Source organism: Nipponia nippon, unplaced genomic scaffold (genome assembly GCF_047370975.1).
Source record: "Nipponia nippon isolate SJK-2023a ecotype South Korea unplaced genomic scaffold, ASM4737097v1 scaffold_21, whole genome shotgun sequence".
Taxonomy (NCBI): domain Eukaryota; kingdom Metazoa; phylum Chordata; class Aves; order Pelecaniformes; family Threskiornithidae; genus Nipponia; species Nipponia nippon.
Window position 1 is genome coordinate 2,763,530 of NW_028262338.1, and position 18,029 is coordinate 2,781,558.

An 18,029-nucleotide genomic window follows, 5' to 3' on the forward strand; every position below is an offset into this window, starting at 1 on the left:
AACTCGTCAGCTCCTCCGTTGAGATGTAAGCTTTCTGACCACATAATTTTCTTGATCATCACTTCCATTATGCAGCTGGTCTGAGGAGGAGGTGTTTTATGAAGGGGATGTTGGATACAGCGCAAGTCCTTTTTCTGCCATGCTGCTTTGGCACGGGGTTTTCATTGCTGTTTGTGTACAGTATCCGCCCCAGTGCTGATCCAGTTCCTGTGGTCTTTGAGTTTTCAGCTGTCTTTGCTGCTACATGCCTACCACCAGCACTTAGGTCCTTTGCAGTGGTTTTTAGAAGTGATGACCCTCACAAGAAAGATAGTGATGCTCTTTACTTGTAGGGTTTTTATCCCTCTGTGGGCTGCTTTGGAAGGAGGCTTTGCTGCTGGCACATTTTGTCATCGGTTGCTGTGAGGCAGTCATGCCTGTGTGGTCAGAAATCTTGTGGTTTATGCTGTCATGGTAATGACAGGACAGCTAGGTCTCTGCAGATTCTTCTTGAGGACCAGTTCAAGCCTTCTAGGTAATAAGCATCATGTAGCCTTTCTTCTTCAGGCTGATACAGAGACTACAAAAGCTCTTTGACCCTCACTGTCTAACAGCAGCTTGGAGACCCAACAGTGAATTCCAGACTCAAGCCAGGATGTAGGGAATCAGTATCCTTCTTCAAGAGCTTGATGCTTCCCCCCCGCCCCCCCGATGGCTGTAGCACCTTCAGAGAGTCTGAGAGAGGAAAGACCTCAAAGATGCAGGGATCCTGGTGTCATGGCCAAGCTGTCATTTTGTCTTTGCTTATCAAACCCTCTTAACTTCATAATGAATGAATGAAATATTAAGCCCTCTCCACCTCGATGACATAAGTTCATTTGCTTTTTTTGCCTTTCCTCTGCCAGAGTCAGGAAGGATTTTCTTTCTTCTCTTAGAAGAAGGGTTCATATTTTAACTGTCCCTGGTGTACATGCTTCATGCTTCAGGAGAAATCCCTATGTACGTAACAAATGTGTAGGTTCCTTTTTCTTTTTTCTGCATCATTTGTCCTGCAGGAGAATTGTGTATTCGGAGGGAACAGAAACTTCTTGGTTTATGGGATTAAGATAAACCCACTTACTCTGCAATAACATTTGCAAGGATAAAAATGCAATTTTTAGCCAAGGAACTGAACACAGTGTACGTTATCGAACGGGGAAAAAAACCCTGTTCCTAGTAGATTAATCGTAACACTTCCAATGTATAGTAAATGTTCCAACTGTTAACCCACATGAATTGCATCTTTTTTTACTGTGCGTCTTTGTACCAGTGAACTGGCATGGTCAAGGCTTGGCTATACCTCTGCATCTTGGGCTATTTTCTATGTGTACTTTTTTCTCTAAATGCCTTTTTTTATCCATTTATGCATGACTTCAGCTGCCAAATGGCTCTCCTGCTGTGGCAGATGCTTTGGCTTCATGCTCCATCTTTATCCTTGTATGTCCAGATTTTGTTGGTTGTACAGCATTTGTCAGCTACTTGCTGCTATTGCTCTAGTGAGCTCTTAGAAAAGTGTGAGAAACTTTTTTCTGTGTGTGTGAACTAGGGAGATAGTGTTCTGCAACATCTAGCTTTTAATTGTGAAAAGCAAGTTTAGAGGCAGTTATCTTGGAGATTTTGAGAGGGATCTGTAGAAAATACAGTAGTGGGTGTTGCATGTGTTAGTATTAGGTTTGGTAGCGTAAATACGCAAATAAACCATGGGTCTCTTCAGCATTGACTCCCTGATGCTTGTAACAGTCCGTAAAACAGCAGTTTCTCCCTCACCCCTTGTACGTGCATGCCTACCTACTCAGCGTATACACAGTTTATTAAGATATCTCCTGGAAGGAGGTGGCAGATGAAGACTTTTACTAACTGCACTATTCAGTAACAACCAGAACTTTCCTAGAGCAAGAAGCTTTAATGTGGTTGCCAGTATTGTATTAAACGTGTTCTTTTTCAGAGGGTCCTCCAGGTTGCCCACCCACTCAGCCGTATTTAGTCATCTAAAATAATGTTATTTCTCTATACGTACACATCTGTTTTCACTCTATTGCCAATTGAAATGCTGCTGTATATTCTCTGTGTATTGTGGCTACTTTCCCAGCGTATTGAAAATTTACGCAGTGTAAGGGGATTTTACAAGTTCTCGAAAAACATGAAGTATTTTCCCACAGTAGCCACACCGTATAATGTCTAAATGAAATGACATCTATTCACAGAATTAAAATGTGCACCTGCATATGACTTACTGCTTTATCGTGCCTTCACATAGATATAAATAATATTTTAGTTTCTTTTATTTGAAGCCAACGTTTTCTTATGGGAAGCTTATTAAGTAGCTTCCTATAGTGAACTTGTAAGAATCAAGCCAGCTAGTGGCCTGCATGTCTGGTGAGCGTACTTTTACTGACTGCTGTTTTGTTTAGGAAACTGTTACAGGCAAAATTTCTGATTTGTGGTGTTCTTAATGTAATCTGTAGCTATCGGTAATCACTGTCGCAGGAAGCTTAAGTGCGAAAGTGCTCGCATGGCGTTTGAGCGCTCGGCAGCTAGAGTAAGCCGGCGCGTGTTATGTGCAGCTGCTTATTTCAGACCTTTCCAAGAACATTGCTTTAGGGAAACTCTCCCTTAGGCTTCTTGAATGTCTGAACATATATGGTTTCTAAAACTATTTAAATTGGGTAACTCTAGTCCGTCATGTTTTCTCTCCTGTGTCTTCAGTGATAGTATTACATTTTTAAATATCTTGCCTTCAGATCTGTAATTATCTTGGTTCACGCTATTAATGTCTGAAATCCTCTCCTGTTTCTGAGGGTCACCTCTGTAGCAGCAAAGGAGTTAATGGGTTGCAGTTCTGCCCTCCTAGCACAGACGATAAATCTTCAGATAAAGCTTGAGAATTGCCTGTCCTTCCTCCTGAAAACCTCCATCCCATGCTGAGCAAGTAGCACAATGAGCAGTCTGCTACCTTCAAGGCAGCAGACCGAGGCTGAACCAGCGCAGTGTCAGATTTGAACGTTTGAAGCCCAGTTCCCAGTCTGACAATCAGCAGTGCACTAGCTGGCCAGAAAAGCTGATCCTAAACTGACAGATGACTTGCTATCTTAATTTCATTAACTTCCCCACCAAATTGGAAGAGAATGAGAGGGGATGAATAACTTGTCAGCATGCTCCTCTAGAAGCATCTCTTAGTACTTACGATTTAGACAAATTCCTGTGGCACATCAGGTTTGTATTATGACTGTGTATAATTCTCTCCAGATTGCATAATGGGAGACAATTGAAGGAGCAAATGCGTGGAAAACAAAGTGGTAGGTTAGTTTTCCCTTGGAGCAGACGTGTTTTCCTAGAACTGGGACGTCATAGTAGCACTGCACTTTTGTCTTTAATAAGTGTTTCAGTTGTTTTCCACTCTTGGAGGAGCTGCAGAGGTGCCTGCTGTTGCTTGGAAAGTTAGGATTTAGTTATAAATATGCTTTTCCAAATGAAACCGACAAGTCGATCAGCTTCTCCTCAGGTTTCCATGCAGTATCTGGGGGGAGGATCCCAGGGAAATAGCTAAATAAACGGCCTGATCTCATCCCTATACTGGAAGACAGAAAGCATCCCAGCCTGTCTAGGTACTGCAGGTGTTGGCCTAGAGCTCTGTGCACAGATTCTCAATGATTGTTGTTACGAACTTCCTATCCAAAATCCTACCTTTCTTTGAAAGCAGCATTGGTTGTCTTACAAGTAATAAAGATGATTAAAACATGGAAATCATCCTGGTTCCCCTATGAAATAGTTTGCGGCTTTTTTAAGGTGTGTTGTGTCTCTTTCCTTAAAAATATCTCTCAGAATGAAAATGTTGAGAATTACACTTCCACAGATTTTAAGGGGGAAAAAAGAAGTAAGGCTGGATTATTTGAAATCTTGTAGTCCCTGTTCAGTTTTATTTTTATCAGGCTTTAAGGTGCTTAGAGGAGGCTTTCATATCTCAAAATCCCTTTCTAAGATGCGTAACAACAGTTAATAGGTGAAATGACTGGGTAGGGGAAGGAAAGGTCCAAGAACTCCCATAACCTCTGTGTTGGACTCGGCAGTTCTTTAATGTTAGCTACTCAGGTGAGGCTGAACATGGCACCATACGAGCTCCTGGTTTAATCTTTGCTGCTTATGTCAGACCGACATGTAAATATTGGGGGGAACTGAAATATTATGAAATGTATCTCTCTAATGGCTCCTCGGGAAATTCTTATTAAGGTTAGTTGACCGTAATTTTCACTACTAAACACAGCTTCTGTCATGACAAGTTATAGAAGTCCTAATTGTAATTCATTGTGTTTTGTATGTTGGGGGGTGGGGTGGGGTGGGGGGGAAGAAAAGATAGATCTAAGTTTTATCTACTTCAAATTTAAGGATGACGTCTGTAAAAGTGAAAAGATTGCCGTGTATGTGTTGGAGCAGTCATGCTCAAGCATGCAGCCTCGTGCCTTATTCCTGATTGTTTCCCCTCTTGTTAGACTATAGAATCTAACTGGCGATGTGGGCGACACAATTTGCAAAGGATTCAGTGCCGCTCTGAAAACAGCAAAGGTGTCTACTGTTTACAGTACGATGATGAAAAGATTATCAGTGGCCTACGAGATAACTCCATTAAGGTAAACGCCTTTTTCAGCCTATTCTGTAGATGTAAATGGGTAATTCTGCCTTGGAAAGGTAGCTGCTTCTGTCTCCTTGACAATTTCTCTTGTCTCTTCATGGGGGACTATTTATCTGTGCAGGGTTTATGAGGATGGGATGGCTTCTGTAGCCCTGTGAAGTTCTCACCTGCACTTTGCTCTAGAAATTTTGGGGACAGCCAGCCAGGGGATTTGATACTGCTGACTACAAAGAAATGCTTGTGAAATCAGAGCTCACGTAACATGGATGAGGACTGCATTCACCACTGTCCTTGGTTGTGTCTCTTGTCATTGCTAGTAGTTTGCTTTCAAGCTAATAAGTTGCTTTCATGATAATCATCCACGGCGTTTCCTTTCGCAAAACAGGCTTTTATTTTTTTGTGATCATTGGTTATTTCACTGTTCTGTCAAAAACTTGCATCAAGGAGACTTCCTTTAAGCTAAAAGAGAGGACAGGCCTACTGTGTGGACAGGGTAACTGCCCATGGACTCTTCCTGCTACCTCCAGTTTTCTTCCTTCCTTCTCTGTTGTGGCACTATTCGAGTCTTGGCTCCGTGTTCTTGGTAAGCCATTTATACTTCTTATTTTTAACAGATTTGGGACAAAACAAGCTTGGAATGTTTGAAAGTATTAACAGGACATACCGGCTCAGTTCTTTGTCTGCAGTATGATGAAAGAGTCATTGTAACTGGATCTTCAGATTCTACAGTGAGGTGAGCATTAAGTTTTTGCACTGGGCATATTTACAATAATCTGCAAATATCAGATATATTATCACATTCAAGATATTCACACTTGGCAAAGCAACACATTCAGTAAATGTTTTTTCCAAATCTCAGTCTCATTTTTTTAGGGTTAAGAATTTTGAAGGAATGTGACCTGTATGATTCAAGGCATATCCTGAAGTTGTAGAATGGCTGACGGCCAACTATACAATAATTTCCTCATTTGGGGTTTCTTGTACTGCCTTCTGACATCTCTTAATTATGACTATGAATGAAAGGGTACTTGGTATATATGGAGCCCTTATCTGACGGCAATTTTAATGTTACTGTGTTTAACTTGTATGAATTCAGTGGTCAGTAGATGTCCAACAAAGATGCTCAGATACAGTTCAGTGGAGGGCCTTGTTTCCTTCTGGTGTCTTGCATTGGTGTACCCATGTCAACCTCCATAAAACTTTCAAAAAAAATTAAGAACTGATCTTAACACCCTTCAGGTAGTATAAATTAAGTAGTGATTTTTCACTTCATGTAAGCTAGTAGGTAGCCCTGCAGGGTGCTACGTCCCAGTTGCCACTGACGTGTGCTAAATCTGAATGAATGGTGTAAAACTGGAAAGATCACATTGGATAGTATTTGTTTTGGTCTGTTCCGTCAATTTATATGTCATACAGGTTTTAGTCATCCTGGAAGAGTTCTAGAATTGTGGTCATTGTTAAGCAGCCCTTTCTTTTAGTAGTGGTCCCGGCTTAGGCATTTCCTGGCCTAATTGTTTGCTGCTGTTAATTGTTGCTCGTGGGCCTGAGAAGTGAACTAGGATACTTCCCCCACTGCTGTCTTCCTGCCTTCTCCAAGCCCTGTGAGGTGTTAAGCAACCAGAGAGCTCTCCATTAGAGAGAGCAGCAGACGTGTGCATGTTTACGCTTTATACAATGCATAGCCATCATCCTTCGTTTGGAATAAAATGCTTTTCTTTTGCAGAGTTTGGGATGTAAATACAGGTGAAGTTCTGAACACGTTGATTCATCACAACGAGGCAGTACTTCATTTGAGGTTCAGTAATGGCTTAATGGTGACATGCTCAAAGGACAGATCAATTGCTGTTTGGGATATGGCATCACCTACTGACATCACCCTGCGCCGTGTCTTAGTTGGCCATCGTGCTGCCGTTAACGTGGTAGACTTCGATGACAAGTATATTGTGTCAGCGTCAGGTGACAGGACCATTAAAGTAAGTTGGCAGAGCTCTGATCTAGGTCTGCATGCCTACCAAGCCAGAAAAGCGTCTGAGTGTTATTCAACTCTGAATAGCCAAGGTGCTCACAAGCAGTTCTGTGCCTTTTTCTTTACCATTTGGCGAGCTGCTTCCTCTTGCTGACTGCTAATGTCTTTTTGTGTATAACTAGGCTCGTAACGTTTTTGTGGCTTCTGTCGTACAATTACAAAAAAGTAAAGCCCGCTTGCTGTTTGAACTCTAGTCTCAAGATGGGTTTGTTTGTTAAATGTTGCACATTTTGTGCCTTTTTCCAAGTGGTACTTTTTATTTCAATTGGCAGTCCTGTTCCAGACGTGAAATTTATCAGCAGTTGCCTTTCCTCACCACGCCCTCCCAGCAGCTCAACCAGACTTTGCCATGATTGAAGAATTGAGGCTGTATTTGAAGACTATTACATACCAGAAGATTTGAGTTACCCAGAGTGTATTAATATAACAAAGGCGTTTCCACTCTTCCCTCTCTAGAACCAGAGCTACCTTAGACTGTGCCAAAAGCTCTTGGCAGTTTAATGTCCAAATATCTGCCAAAGGTCCTGCTGCGCTCTGTGTTGGAAAACGAGCCACTGGATGCTCTACGTTACAACTTCAATTACAGTTCATTAAAAATGGGCAAAGTTGATTGAATCATTTAATGTTAAGAAAGAAGCAGCCACAAAACTTTATAGACCACGGTTTTGGCCTTCTCTTACTAGTAGATTGCTAGTAATGTCTTTGGTAAAAAAATGTGGGGGTTTTGCATATGGGATAACTTCCACTTTTAAAAATGGTTACTAACTTATCAAGATTCACATGTAATCAAGTTTTTGAAATCATTTGGGGCACTCTCTACCATTTGAAAATATTTTATACAACCCCCCCCACACTTTTCTCATTGACTCAGTGTGCAATAGCAATGCCCGTGGCTCTTGTCACTGCTAGGTCCCCATAGCACCAGTCTTCCATTAATGCCAGGTTTTGCCTGGTCTTTGCCCATAAAAATACTGTGCGAGTTTTCATTCCCACTGTCCATCAAAGGTCAGCCTCAGACCTCTTCTGTTTATGAATTCGTAATGGCTTCTGTTGAAATTCAAAAACCTTGTTTGGGCATAATTCTGAGAGGAGCGTTTATCCCGTGTTTTGCAGGTCTGGAGTACAAGTACGTGCGAGTTTGTTCGTACTCTAAATGGGCACAAGCGTGGCATTGCATGCCTCCAGTACAGGGATCGACTAGTTGTCAGTGGATCTTCAGACAATACCATTAGGTAGGTGCCCACGAGCTGCTATCGGTATGTAACAGTGTACATTTGCACGTGTGAAAGTAGGATTTCCCCTGACCTTTGATGCTGTCCTGCACTGCTGCATGTGCAAAACATCCTTGGTATGTCTTGCTATTGGAGCAGATGATGTATGAATGAAACTTAACTCAGTGTGAGAGTAAACATATCACATCCCTGTGAAAGAGTGGGACACTGAGGTTTATGCCAAAGGTAAACAAAACTTCTTATCTATTGCTATAGTTTATCACCTTGTCTTCTGCTTGGAGAGATGAGGAAGATGTTGGTCATTCGTTTTCTTAATTGCTTTCCGAACCTCTAATCATTGGTTTATGCAGAACAGAAAAAAGTATATTAAAGTTTCCCAAGATAACTTAACACATATCCAACCTTTACTTGTATGTAATTTTGAATGACTAAATTAATTTTCATATCCTGCAGCTGCAATACAAACTTATCTCTGAATTGCATGCAAGGAACATCTCTTGGTTCTCACGTCTTTTTAAGCCAATTACATGGTATCTCCCATAGAAAACCATTCAGTAGCATGCTTAAATCACTGCATGTGAGGCTAAGGGACAGTGCTGAACCTGAAGTACTCAAAGACTTTCTCCTCTGTTCTCTTAAGGCTATGGGACATTGAATGCGGTGCCTGTTTAAGAGTATTAGAAGGCCATGAAGAACTGGTTCGATGCATTAGGTTTGACAATAAGAGGATTGTTAGTGGAGCCTACGATGGGTATGTTTTTGAAAGCAATTTCAAAAAACTTTGCCTTTCTTAGCTAAGCATCTTCTGAAAGCCACTGAGCCTTGTGTTCCCTTGTGTAAGGGTTCTCTTCTGATTTGACTAATGGATCAATATTTACTGGGTGGCTTCTGCTTGAGCATTTCAGTGCAGCAGGCAGCAGTTTCAAGTAGCCAAGAAGCTGCTTTTCTGGTGCTCTTTAGCACACTCCTAAATTGTGCTGTCACTCAAGTTTGACTTTCTGGAGAAAGTAAACCTTTGTTTGGCTGAAGTGACATTCCTTTGTTTCTTCCTTCAGGAATTGCTCCTTGCCCAGTCCTGTGTGCTCAGAGTAGTTTAGCCTTTCTATTTTTATAAGACAGCAGCACTGAGAATGTTTATTGTGAGCCTAAATGTATCTTGTGGGGCTCTCAGTAGTCTTTAGCGACCATTTCTGTTGAGTTAAGGGCAGGAGCCCCCCACTCTTAGCGCTTCTGACTTGCTCAGTATTTTCAGTGCGTCGTGGATTCAGGACAGCTAACATCCATGTCCAGTTTCTCCATTTCTTTCTCCGCCTGATTTATACTTCAAGTGAACAGTAGAGTTACTGAAAACAGTTCTTGAAATGTGTTTGTCTCTAGCCTTTTATTTGGTGTCTCACTGGGGCTGGCAGTCCCAGCTGGAGCTTTGCACCTCATCAGTAGTGCTGTGAGCTTTTGAGATCTGCCGTTCCAAAATGCCTTGTGCATTCATAGTCAATTTGTCTTTCATGTAACCAACCCACTTGTCCGTCACAGACATCAGCTGTATTTGGTGCTAAAAAGAAATACAGAACTATCTGTGTTTTACAAGATTTAGCGTTAGTATTTTAGTGAAGATAGATTCTGACATTTTGCTTGATCCCGATAAACTAGCTGTAGGGAAAATCTGGCATACTTTCCATTGCTTTAGATGTTTCTTCTATGCTTATACTTGAAACAATGCTCTTATAATGACCTTCTTATTTTACTTTATAGCAAAATTAAAGTTTGGGACTTGCAAGCTGCTCTTGACCCTCGTGCCCCAGCAAGTACATTATGCTTGCGTACATTAGTGGTATGTAATATTAATTCATTTGGGGTTATCTGAAACCTTTTATTTGTAACCGAGGGGAATTTTATTACGTTATAGTGGGATAGGTGAAAATTTCAGGATGTTCTATAAAGCCTAGGCTGCTGCTTATCTTAAGAATAAAGAAAAAGTTATATATTGTTGTATCCCGAATGATTTGGATCTGAGCTTAAAAGAAAGATCAAATTTTTCTAGTTTGAGATTCTCAGATAATCTTAAAAAAAAAAGAGCAAATGTCCTTTAAATACCTCTGGGATGAGGACTCAACCACTGCCCTGGGCAGCCTGTGCCAGGGCCTGACAGCCCTTTCAGTGAAGAAATTTTTCCTAATATCCAACCTAAACTTCCCCTGGCGCAGCTTGAGGCCGTTTCCTCTCATCCTATGGCTTGTTACTGGGGAGAAGAGACCGACCCCCACCTCGCTACAGCCTCCTTTCAGGCAGTTGCAGAGAGCAATAAGGTCTCCCCTCAGCCTCCTCTTCTCCAGACTAAACACCCCCAGCTCCCCCAGCCGCTCCTCCCCAGCCTTGTGCTCCAGACCCTTCCCCAGCCTCACTGCCCTGCTCTGGCCACGCTCCAGCCCCTCCATGGCCTTCTTGGGGTGAGGGGCCCAAAACTGAACACAGCACTCGAGGTGCGGCCTCACCAGTGCCCAGTGCAGGGGGACGACTGCTGTCCTGGTCCTGCTGGCCACACTATTCTTGATACAGGCCAGGATGCCATTGGCCCTCTTGGCCACCTGAGCACACTGCTGGCTCGTGTTCAGGCAGCTGTCAGCCAACACCCCCAGGTCCTTTTCAGCCAGGCAGCTCTCCAGCCACTCCTCTCCCAGCCTGCAGCGTTGCATGGGGTAAATGCTTGTAGTTTTTCTTTCTTTTAAGTAGTCTTTGCATAGAGATGAGATTTAACTATTCTTTTATTCCATATGAATGCAGTGTATTTAGGTTTACTGAAAAAGTTGATTCTTTCCGTTCTGTGTGTATACTGTAGCTCAGGTTATAGTTTGGAGATCAGTCTGACAGCTTCGGTTAGTTCTCTAATAAAAGTAGTACACTCCTTTTAAATTTATTAAAAACGGATAAGCAGGATGAAGAGGAGAACCTTTTCTGGGCCTCTTGGTGCCATTTTGAGATTTCTTGAAAGAGCTGACGGAGCATGTACTCCTCCACCTCCCTTTCTTATGGCAGCGCTTGAACAAAGTCTGTCTTGACTACTAAGCGAGCCATAATGATCCTTTCAGCAGCGTGTCCTGGAGGAAGCTGTGATGTGGCGTATTAGGGCTACACAAAAAGGGAGTTAGCAGCAGCGTTGAATGCAAATGTTATGTGAGAGAAGGAGCCCTGGCAGATTGTCAGTGCCAGCCAATCTTCTAAATTGCTGCTGCTTGATTGATAGCCTGCTTTTGTCTTTAATAATCTCAGCCTCTATGGCTGGCCCCTCCGGGAGAGGCTCAGGGTTTACAAGCACTGGATTTGGAAGCCATGTGTTTTGGTGAAAAAACCTTACATACGAAACCAGCTTTTCTTAAACTTGAGTGTAATTATAACCAAGGGTTTCTTAACCAGCACGCCAGAGTTTGAATACACCGTTCTGTGTCCAGCTACACGTGTGAGTACAAAGCTAGTGAAATGTTATCCTCTTCTTGCCTCGCTAAGCTGATTTTGTGTTGCTTGCAGGAACATTCAGGACGTGTCTTTAGACTCCAGTTTGATGAATTTCAGATCATTAGTAGTTCCCATGATGATACAATTCTGATTTGGGATTTCTTAAATGTGCCACCCAGTGCCCAGAATGAGACTCGCTCTCCATCTAGAACATACACTTACATCTCCAGATAACAGTCTGCACTTTACTACCCTCAGAAGGTAAGTCTCTGTCTTTTTATTGGATGTATTATAAATATCTTAGTCAAAACAACAAGGTGATGTTTTCCTTAAGAAAATAAAACCTATTTATGCCACTTCTTTCACTATTTAGCGTTTGTATGGTCATGCTTCAGCTTATAAAACTTGCCACGTCATGTTGTCTTACCCCCTTCTATAATCCCTCCTGTTTATAACTGGGTACTTCAGGTATTTTATGGAAAGTTATTACATATTCACAACATTCTTGGAAATGGAGGAGACTTGGTGTATTGCACAAGTATTCCAAATATCCTGTGAAATCAGAGCTGTTAAGAGTTCTTGATGCATCTGCTCACTACGGGGATCTTTATAATGAGCATTGTACTGCATCTCTAGTAAACTGAATGTATATATGATCTTTGGACAAATGCTCATCAGAAATGAGCAGTTCTGAGATAACCACAAATAGCATGGAGGGCTTTCAGAACTAAAGATTACATCGTGTTAGGCAGCATGACAACTCAGAGCTGTCAGAAACTGTGCACATGAACTTCGCCTATTTTGTTTCCATTTTTCTGCAAGTCAGCTTCATTCAGTTCTTGAGGCACAGTGGGCAAAAGCTCCGCTGTAGATCTGTTTGTTAGAACAGAGGATTCTTTTCCTTACGTCATCTATGTTGCTGCCAACGGTCGCACTTCAGACTATAAATAGCTGTGATGCTGGGACTTGGAAACACAGAAATTGCCTTACCAAAGCAGAGCAGTCGCCCCTTTCTCCAGTGCCCCATCTCTGCCAGTGCTGAGACTGGGTGCTTCCAAGGAAGTGGAGACACCGCAGCAAGAGGAGTTGGGAGTAACATTGCCCCAACAGGAAGGATTTATTTTACTTGAAGTAGATAATTAGTAGTTTGCTTAAATATTGTGGGAAAAGCTTTCCCTGTCTTGTAAGCATGGATTCTCATTGTCTGTCTGTATATATTTATCCCTGCTGTGGCAGATTTTTCCACTCCTCCTGTAGGATCTCTGCTTCTGGCTAGGAAATACCTTCCCTTGTGAAGATGACACACTTTGCTTCTTTGAGATGCTGGTTCTTAAAAATTTAGTTTTCTTTCACCTGTAAGCATTCCTCAGGAAAGTGTTGGCTGCCTTTCCTACTAACTGAACTCTGACTCATTTTAAAAAAAGCCAAGATAACGTCCTCTCTGGATATGGCACGTGGATCTGTTGGCTCGTTACGTTTCAGAGGGTCAAAGCAAAAAGCTGACCATTGCTAGGCTGAGTTGCCTGTCTTTCTGAACCTGTAATTACTTAATATAATTAGGCCTATGATTAAGGAAGAAGTCTTACGCTATGATGATGCGCTAGTGTGCAGAATCAGCAGTTAATGGAACTCTCCCTTAAAACCACATTTTAAGAGCACTGCTGCAAGGGTAGTTCAGTAAAACTCATGGGCTTCCTTATCCTGCCTGCAGTAGGACAACAGAAGTCTGAAAAGGCCAAACTGCTAAACTTAATGTTTGTACGGGGTAGGAAGTGGCTAAAGACACAACCTTCTGGGAGGTAAATCCTGAAACTACTCAAAGAGCCAGGTCCTCCAGCACTGCTTACCTGCGGCTTCCACTTCCAAGTGGTTTTGTTTGGTCTGGGATGACATACTCGGGTCCCTGTTGTGGAAAGCTCGGTGCTGTCATTGATGGTAACATCCTTGGGGACTTTGTCCTGCTCCTTTTAAGACAGAGATAGTGCCATTGGCTTCTCTGCCACCTGGGGTCCATACCTAGGTGAACTTCTGCTGTGCAAACTCCAGGGCTTGTTGAAGTTGAATGGTTTTCCTTCTCTATGGAAAACTTTTTTTCTCCTTTCTGAATAATTTTTTTTTTTCCCCTTGCCTTTTCAGGCATATAGGATAGACAGGAACAATCTCCGTCTGTCTTCCAGTTCATACACCAGTACTTTATTCCATTAACTTATAAGATAGTTTGAGATTGACAATTTTTTTTTTCTTGTTTTGTTTTTAAAAAAAAATTACAGAAGTATATTTGCAAGCTTCTTTTATTAGCTTTGATTCATGGAAAAGCTCTACATAGAATGTCTTAAGCACAAAAGGAATTAGGAGTTGAATGAAATTGATATCAATTCGCTTGACCAGCAATATGCCGGTGTCTTCCTTTCCTCGCTTGCCACATGTGGCCCACAAGGCCCACTGTCACTGAGATTTGTCAGTGAAATACGAAGTGCCTTTGGCAGCGTGTTCCTCCCTTCAAATTCTGCACACTTGACAGTTTTGCACAGCTTGTGTCTGACTTGTCCCATGACGCACAACTGAAACCACGCAGACCTCCATGTCCTGGGAGTTGTTGGTGTTGGTAATGACAGTCCCTTAATAATTATTTCCTGTATAGGAGAGATGCTGTGATGTCGCTTTTTGACAGGTTTGTCTGACTTCAGAATCCAGAAAAAGTAAATCTACATAAAATTATGGTCAAACAGCTAATATTTCATTATGACATTTAATGAAATAGTTTTATATGCTTTCAAACATCGTAGTTTTCTGAATTTTGAAGCAGCTCTGTACACTTTTTTTACAAGGCCTGCAATGTTATGTCTCTTCAAAGCGGATCATTTTTGACAGTCCTGGCAGTTGGCTGCGAGAGTTTTATTGCTTTCTGTTGAATTCCTGTTGTTTATTGTAACATGATAAAAATTGTTACCATATGATAGTCTAATATTCTTATATTAAGCGCTAGGCCTTGGGCTGGGGGAAGGGAAGTCAAGGGGAAGTGCCTAAAGATGTTTTAACCTTTCATGGGAATTTCATATCAGAAGAGGGTAGTTCTCCGTAGTCCATAAAAATGATTTTGCGAAGTGGCAGGTAAAATCAAAGTTCAGATTTAATTACACTAGGAATTTGCGCTGGCTCCAAGCTAATAATGGAGTCACGTGGCTGGAAAAGGTAACCGAAATATAAAAGTACTCGAGTTTTTTGTCTGTTTTCTTAAAAACCCATGTATTAAAGCAACTGAACTTTGTATCCTGTGCAAAGCTTGCTCCTCTGCAGTGTGGAGAAGAAAGGAAAATTTTCTCGCAGTTGTATGTAGGTCGCTGTTTCAGCAAATGGTGTTCAGCACTTAGCGAGGCTGGCTGGTGGCTCGCCTGTTAGTCCTCAAGAGGGTTTTTCGTTCTTACTACCTGTAAGAAAACCGCCAAGCTCTAGGTGACCCCCCAGGGACCAGTGCCATTGAGAACCTTGCTCTTACTTCAGCTGAATTCAGAGCATGTTCTACATGGGAGACAGTGTCCTGTGGAGGTGCATCTCTCCTCGAAGGAAGGACTTGTAGCACGGAGGGCAGTATTTAATGGCGAGCACCCCCGTAATGCGTCGCCTAAGTGTTGCGCTCCTCGCAGGTGTTTTGCCCTTTTAGTTTCAGCCTGGAGTGCAAAGATGGGGTGGGCCTAACCCCCTCCAGATGTCTCCAAATGTTGCTTTTTGATTTGTATCTTCCGTCAGCTCAGCTTGTCTTTTGTCTTTTTCAGGGTTTCACAGTCTTGAACTACTGGATTTTTGGCTACTACATGCCTGAAGATGTTGATTGACAGCTAAAGTCAGAATTGGTTCTAGATGCTGTGTAGATGCAAAGCAGCACAATTCTATATCTAAATTTCTTAATCTTTCCTGCTCTCAGTGGTCGTCTTTGAATTTACTACAAATTCACTGACTTCGAGTAGATGAATTTCAGAAGCCTATCCTTCCCTGCAGTGAGAAATCCAAAGCTTCACATGTAAATTGTCCGTAGAAACTGAACTCTGATGGCTTGTTTTTCAGAAATAAATCAGAAGTCAAGAAAGGACTTGGCCTAATTTATATTGCTTTGCACTTTTGTCTGACTTTAAAGAAAAAACATTCTCCAATGAAATTTGGGTGCCAAACACATACCCAGAATGTACAGAGCTTTGCTTTCAAAGTCACCATTGTCCTTTAGACTTTACTCTCATGACAGATTCAGAGCCTGTTTTGTTTGATAGGAGTGTACGCTGGACTCTCAGAAATATTTCTGAATTGCTCAGTAATATTTTTGGATTACAGTTTACTTGTTTCTGCACCAATAATTTCTTTTAAATTAAAGATTACCTGTAATTCAGGCTAGGTTATCTAAACTAGTTGTATAGCACTGTCTTTTTCCTTTTAACTGTGCTCTGTACTACAGCCGTCCTGCGCTTCCTAATGTTTGGTATACTAAAACCTTTCCATGTGTGCTTGCCTCATTTCAAATACTGTATAAGCATGTAGATATAATGTACATAACAGCGTAACCTCCGGGTGCTAGGAGTCAGGATTTCCTGACACTACACACTAATACAAAATGTGGTAGCACTTGGCAGCAGGATGTTCTAACTACTGGCACTGTAGGGGTTAATGAGTTACCTAGACATTTTCTCTGCAAAAGGAGGTTTTCAGTATTCATTAGGATTTTTTTAATGGGAACTACATATTTTAAAATGTAATTTCTAAACTTTTTAAAAATTAAAAAATGTTTAATTTATGTTCCGTATCTTATATTTTTGTGCCGCAGTATTTACAGATGTCTTTCTTTGAACACCAGTAGGTTCTCTCAAACGCCTGCTGATGTCCTTCTTTAGCATTAGTTTGGCTGCTCAATGGAGAAGATGCCATGGGCCAAAGTTAGATTTATTTATGTTTGATTCGTGACACCTCCTTACGGTGGAGCGGAGGTCCCTTCAAGTCAATGCTCTGGTTACCATGCTGATTACCATGCTAATTGTCGTGCTGGTTTTCTTTTCCATAGCGTCAGCTGTGAGCATGCCGTGACGCCCTGGTCATGGTTCCTCTTCATTAGCATGCTTTTATTAGGACGTCTCAGTAGTTTCTTCTTACGTTGTCATAGTCTCCCCTCTAATTTATGTGGTCATATAAACGCTACTGCGTTTTTCTCATGTCAGAATAGGACATGGATAAATGCAAACGTGAATACTTTATCCGCATTAGCCGTGTGTGACTACGCCTGTCGGTGGCTTTTCTTTAATGCTTCCGTGGAGCTCAGCGGGAAATCCGCCGGTTTTCCTGGGGAAGATGCGTGCCGGCACAGAAATGTATTGTCGTTCCTTTGATCCTTTGTACGTCCTGTATTTTTGTCCTCTGGCAGCACTTTCTTGGGTTTGCATTTTAGTCCGATTGCCGAGGGATCGCTCCCGCGTTACCGGCGGAATGGCCACGGTTAGACGCATCGTTTCGGAGAAAGCGTACGTCAAGGCGTTACCAAACCGTTACAGAAGCGCGACTTCAGGTTTTCTCCTCTTCACCCTTCACGTTGAGAGAGGTGTTGGGATCAGTGTTTAAGTTAAGCTCCCATTTACGTGTTACTACAACGATATTTATTTCACCGAGATGACCGAATGTGATGAAGTACAGAAGGTTAAAAACACGCGTCCATAAGATCACTTTTTGGTAAGCTTGACAGTAGTTCGTGAAAGTGTCTTACTTTACCCTTCTCATCTAATAGCTTTAATATTAAACTGTTTAAAAAGGAAAATCTGTCGCAGCCCTGAAGAAAAAGGTATTTGTTTCTGAAGAACGGAGTCCTTTTTTTAAAATGCATGTGTAAGACTTAAATTCATGTTTTTCCTTGGGAGATAATGGTATTTGAACATGCAGTCTAAACTTCTTTGTGCTTTGTGTAACATAGCAGTGGACTTTTGTGATTGGCACCCAAGGAACTCGACTCCTGGGATTAATGGTAGTGATCCTGGCTGCACTCTGGACTTTGTTTTGCTAACCATAATTGAGCAACTGTACATTACTGCTATATTAATGTTTCAAAGCACTGGGATAGTCTAATTCTAACTTGTAATTATGTTTGCCAATTATCTGTTTGGAAAGTTGGTGTATGAACAGCTTCTTGAAACTGTTAAATTGTACAGATATCGTTCATGATCTAAAGCTTTGTACTGTGGAATGTGCTTAATAAAAAAAAAGTTTGAACTTAAGTTGTCAAATAAATGGATAAGTAGCGTCGTCGAACCGAACGCCGGTATTCCGCGCTGGCGAACGCGAGCGCAGCTCCGCCAGCTGGGAGCTCGCGTTGGTGGGAGTTCCCCCTCGGGCGCTGGTGCGGGTGGTGCCGACCCGCTGGGGGCCTGTCCCGCTCGTTCGGCAGCGCCCAGCGTCAGGCTCGTGGCTACCGGGCCAAAGTGTTTTGTGTCCCCAAGGGGCCTGCAGCGGCCCAGCTGCGTGCTTTGGCGCGGGCGCTGGCGGTTCCCAGGTGGTTTTTACCCTTCCCTCTGTTGCAGTGCCTGCTTTGGGAGGACGCGGTGAAAAACGGAGCTGAGCTCGTTCACCCAGCTCGGAGGAGCTCAACTCCACTGCTTTGCCGCAGCGCTTCCATGTCTCGTGTCAGCAGAAACGTCACAAGAAGAATTTT

General features: G+C 42.3%; 1 protein-coding gene across 10 annotated transcripts in view; it reads left to right on the top strand.

Annotated features, from left to right (window-relative positions):
- The window catches only part of FBXW11 (F-box and WD repeat domain containing 11), a 77,226-nt gene extending 59,631 nt beyond the window's left edge, over nt 1-17,595 (top strand). For 7 of the 10 annotated variants that reach the window (XM_087760004.1, XM_087760003.1, XM_087760005.1 and 4 more), the window contains 8 exons: nt 4,506-4,643; nt 5,260-5,378; nt 6,369-6,618; nt 7,785-7,903; nt 8,544-8,654; nt 9,656-9,734; nt 11,426-11,614; nt 15,127-17,595. In XM_087760004.1, coding sequence (XP_087616130.1) covers nt 4,506-4,643; nt 5,260-5,378; nt 6,369-6,618; nt 7,785-7,903; nt 8,544-8,654; nt 9,656-9,734; nt 11,426-11,587 — 978 coding nt within the window. In that variant the 3' untranslated portion in view covers nt 11,588-11,614; nt 15,127-17,595. The remainder of the gene's footprint in view (nt 1-4,505; nt 4,644-5,259; nt 5,379-6,368; nt 6,619-7,784; nt 7,904-8,543; nt 8,655-9,655; nt 9,735-11,425; nt 11,615-15,126) is intronic. The other 3 variants (XM_087760000.1, XR_015705266.1, XR_015705267.1) reach the window with 3 other exon arrangements.
- Nucleotides 17,596-18,029: the final 434 nt, after the last annotated feature.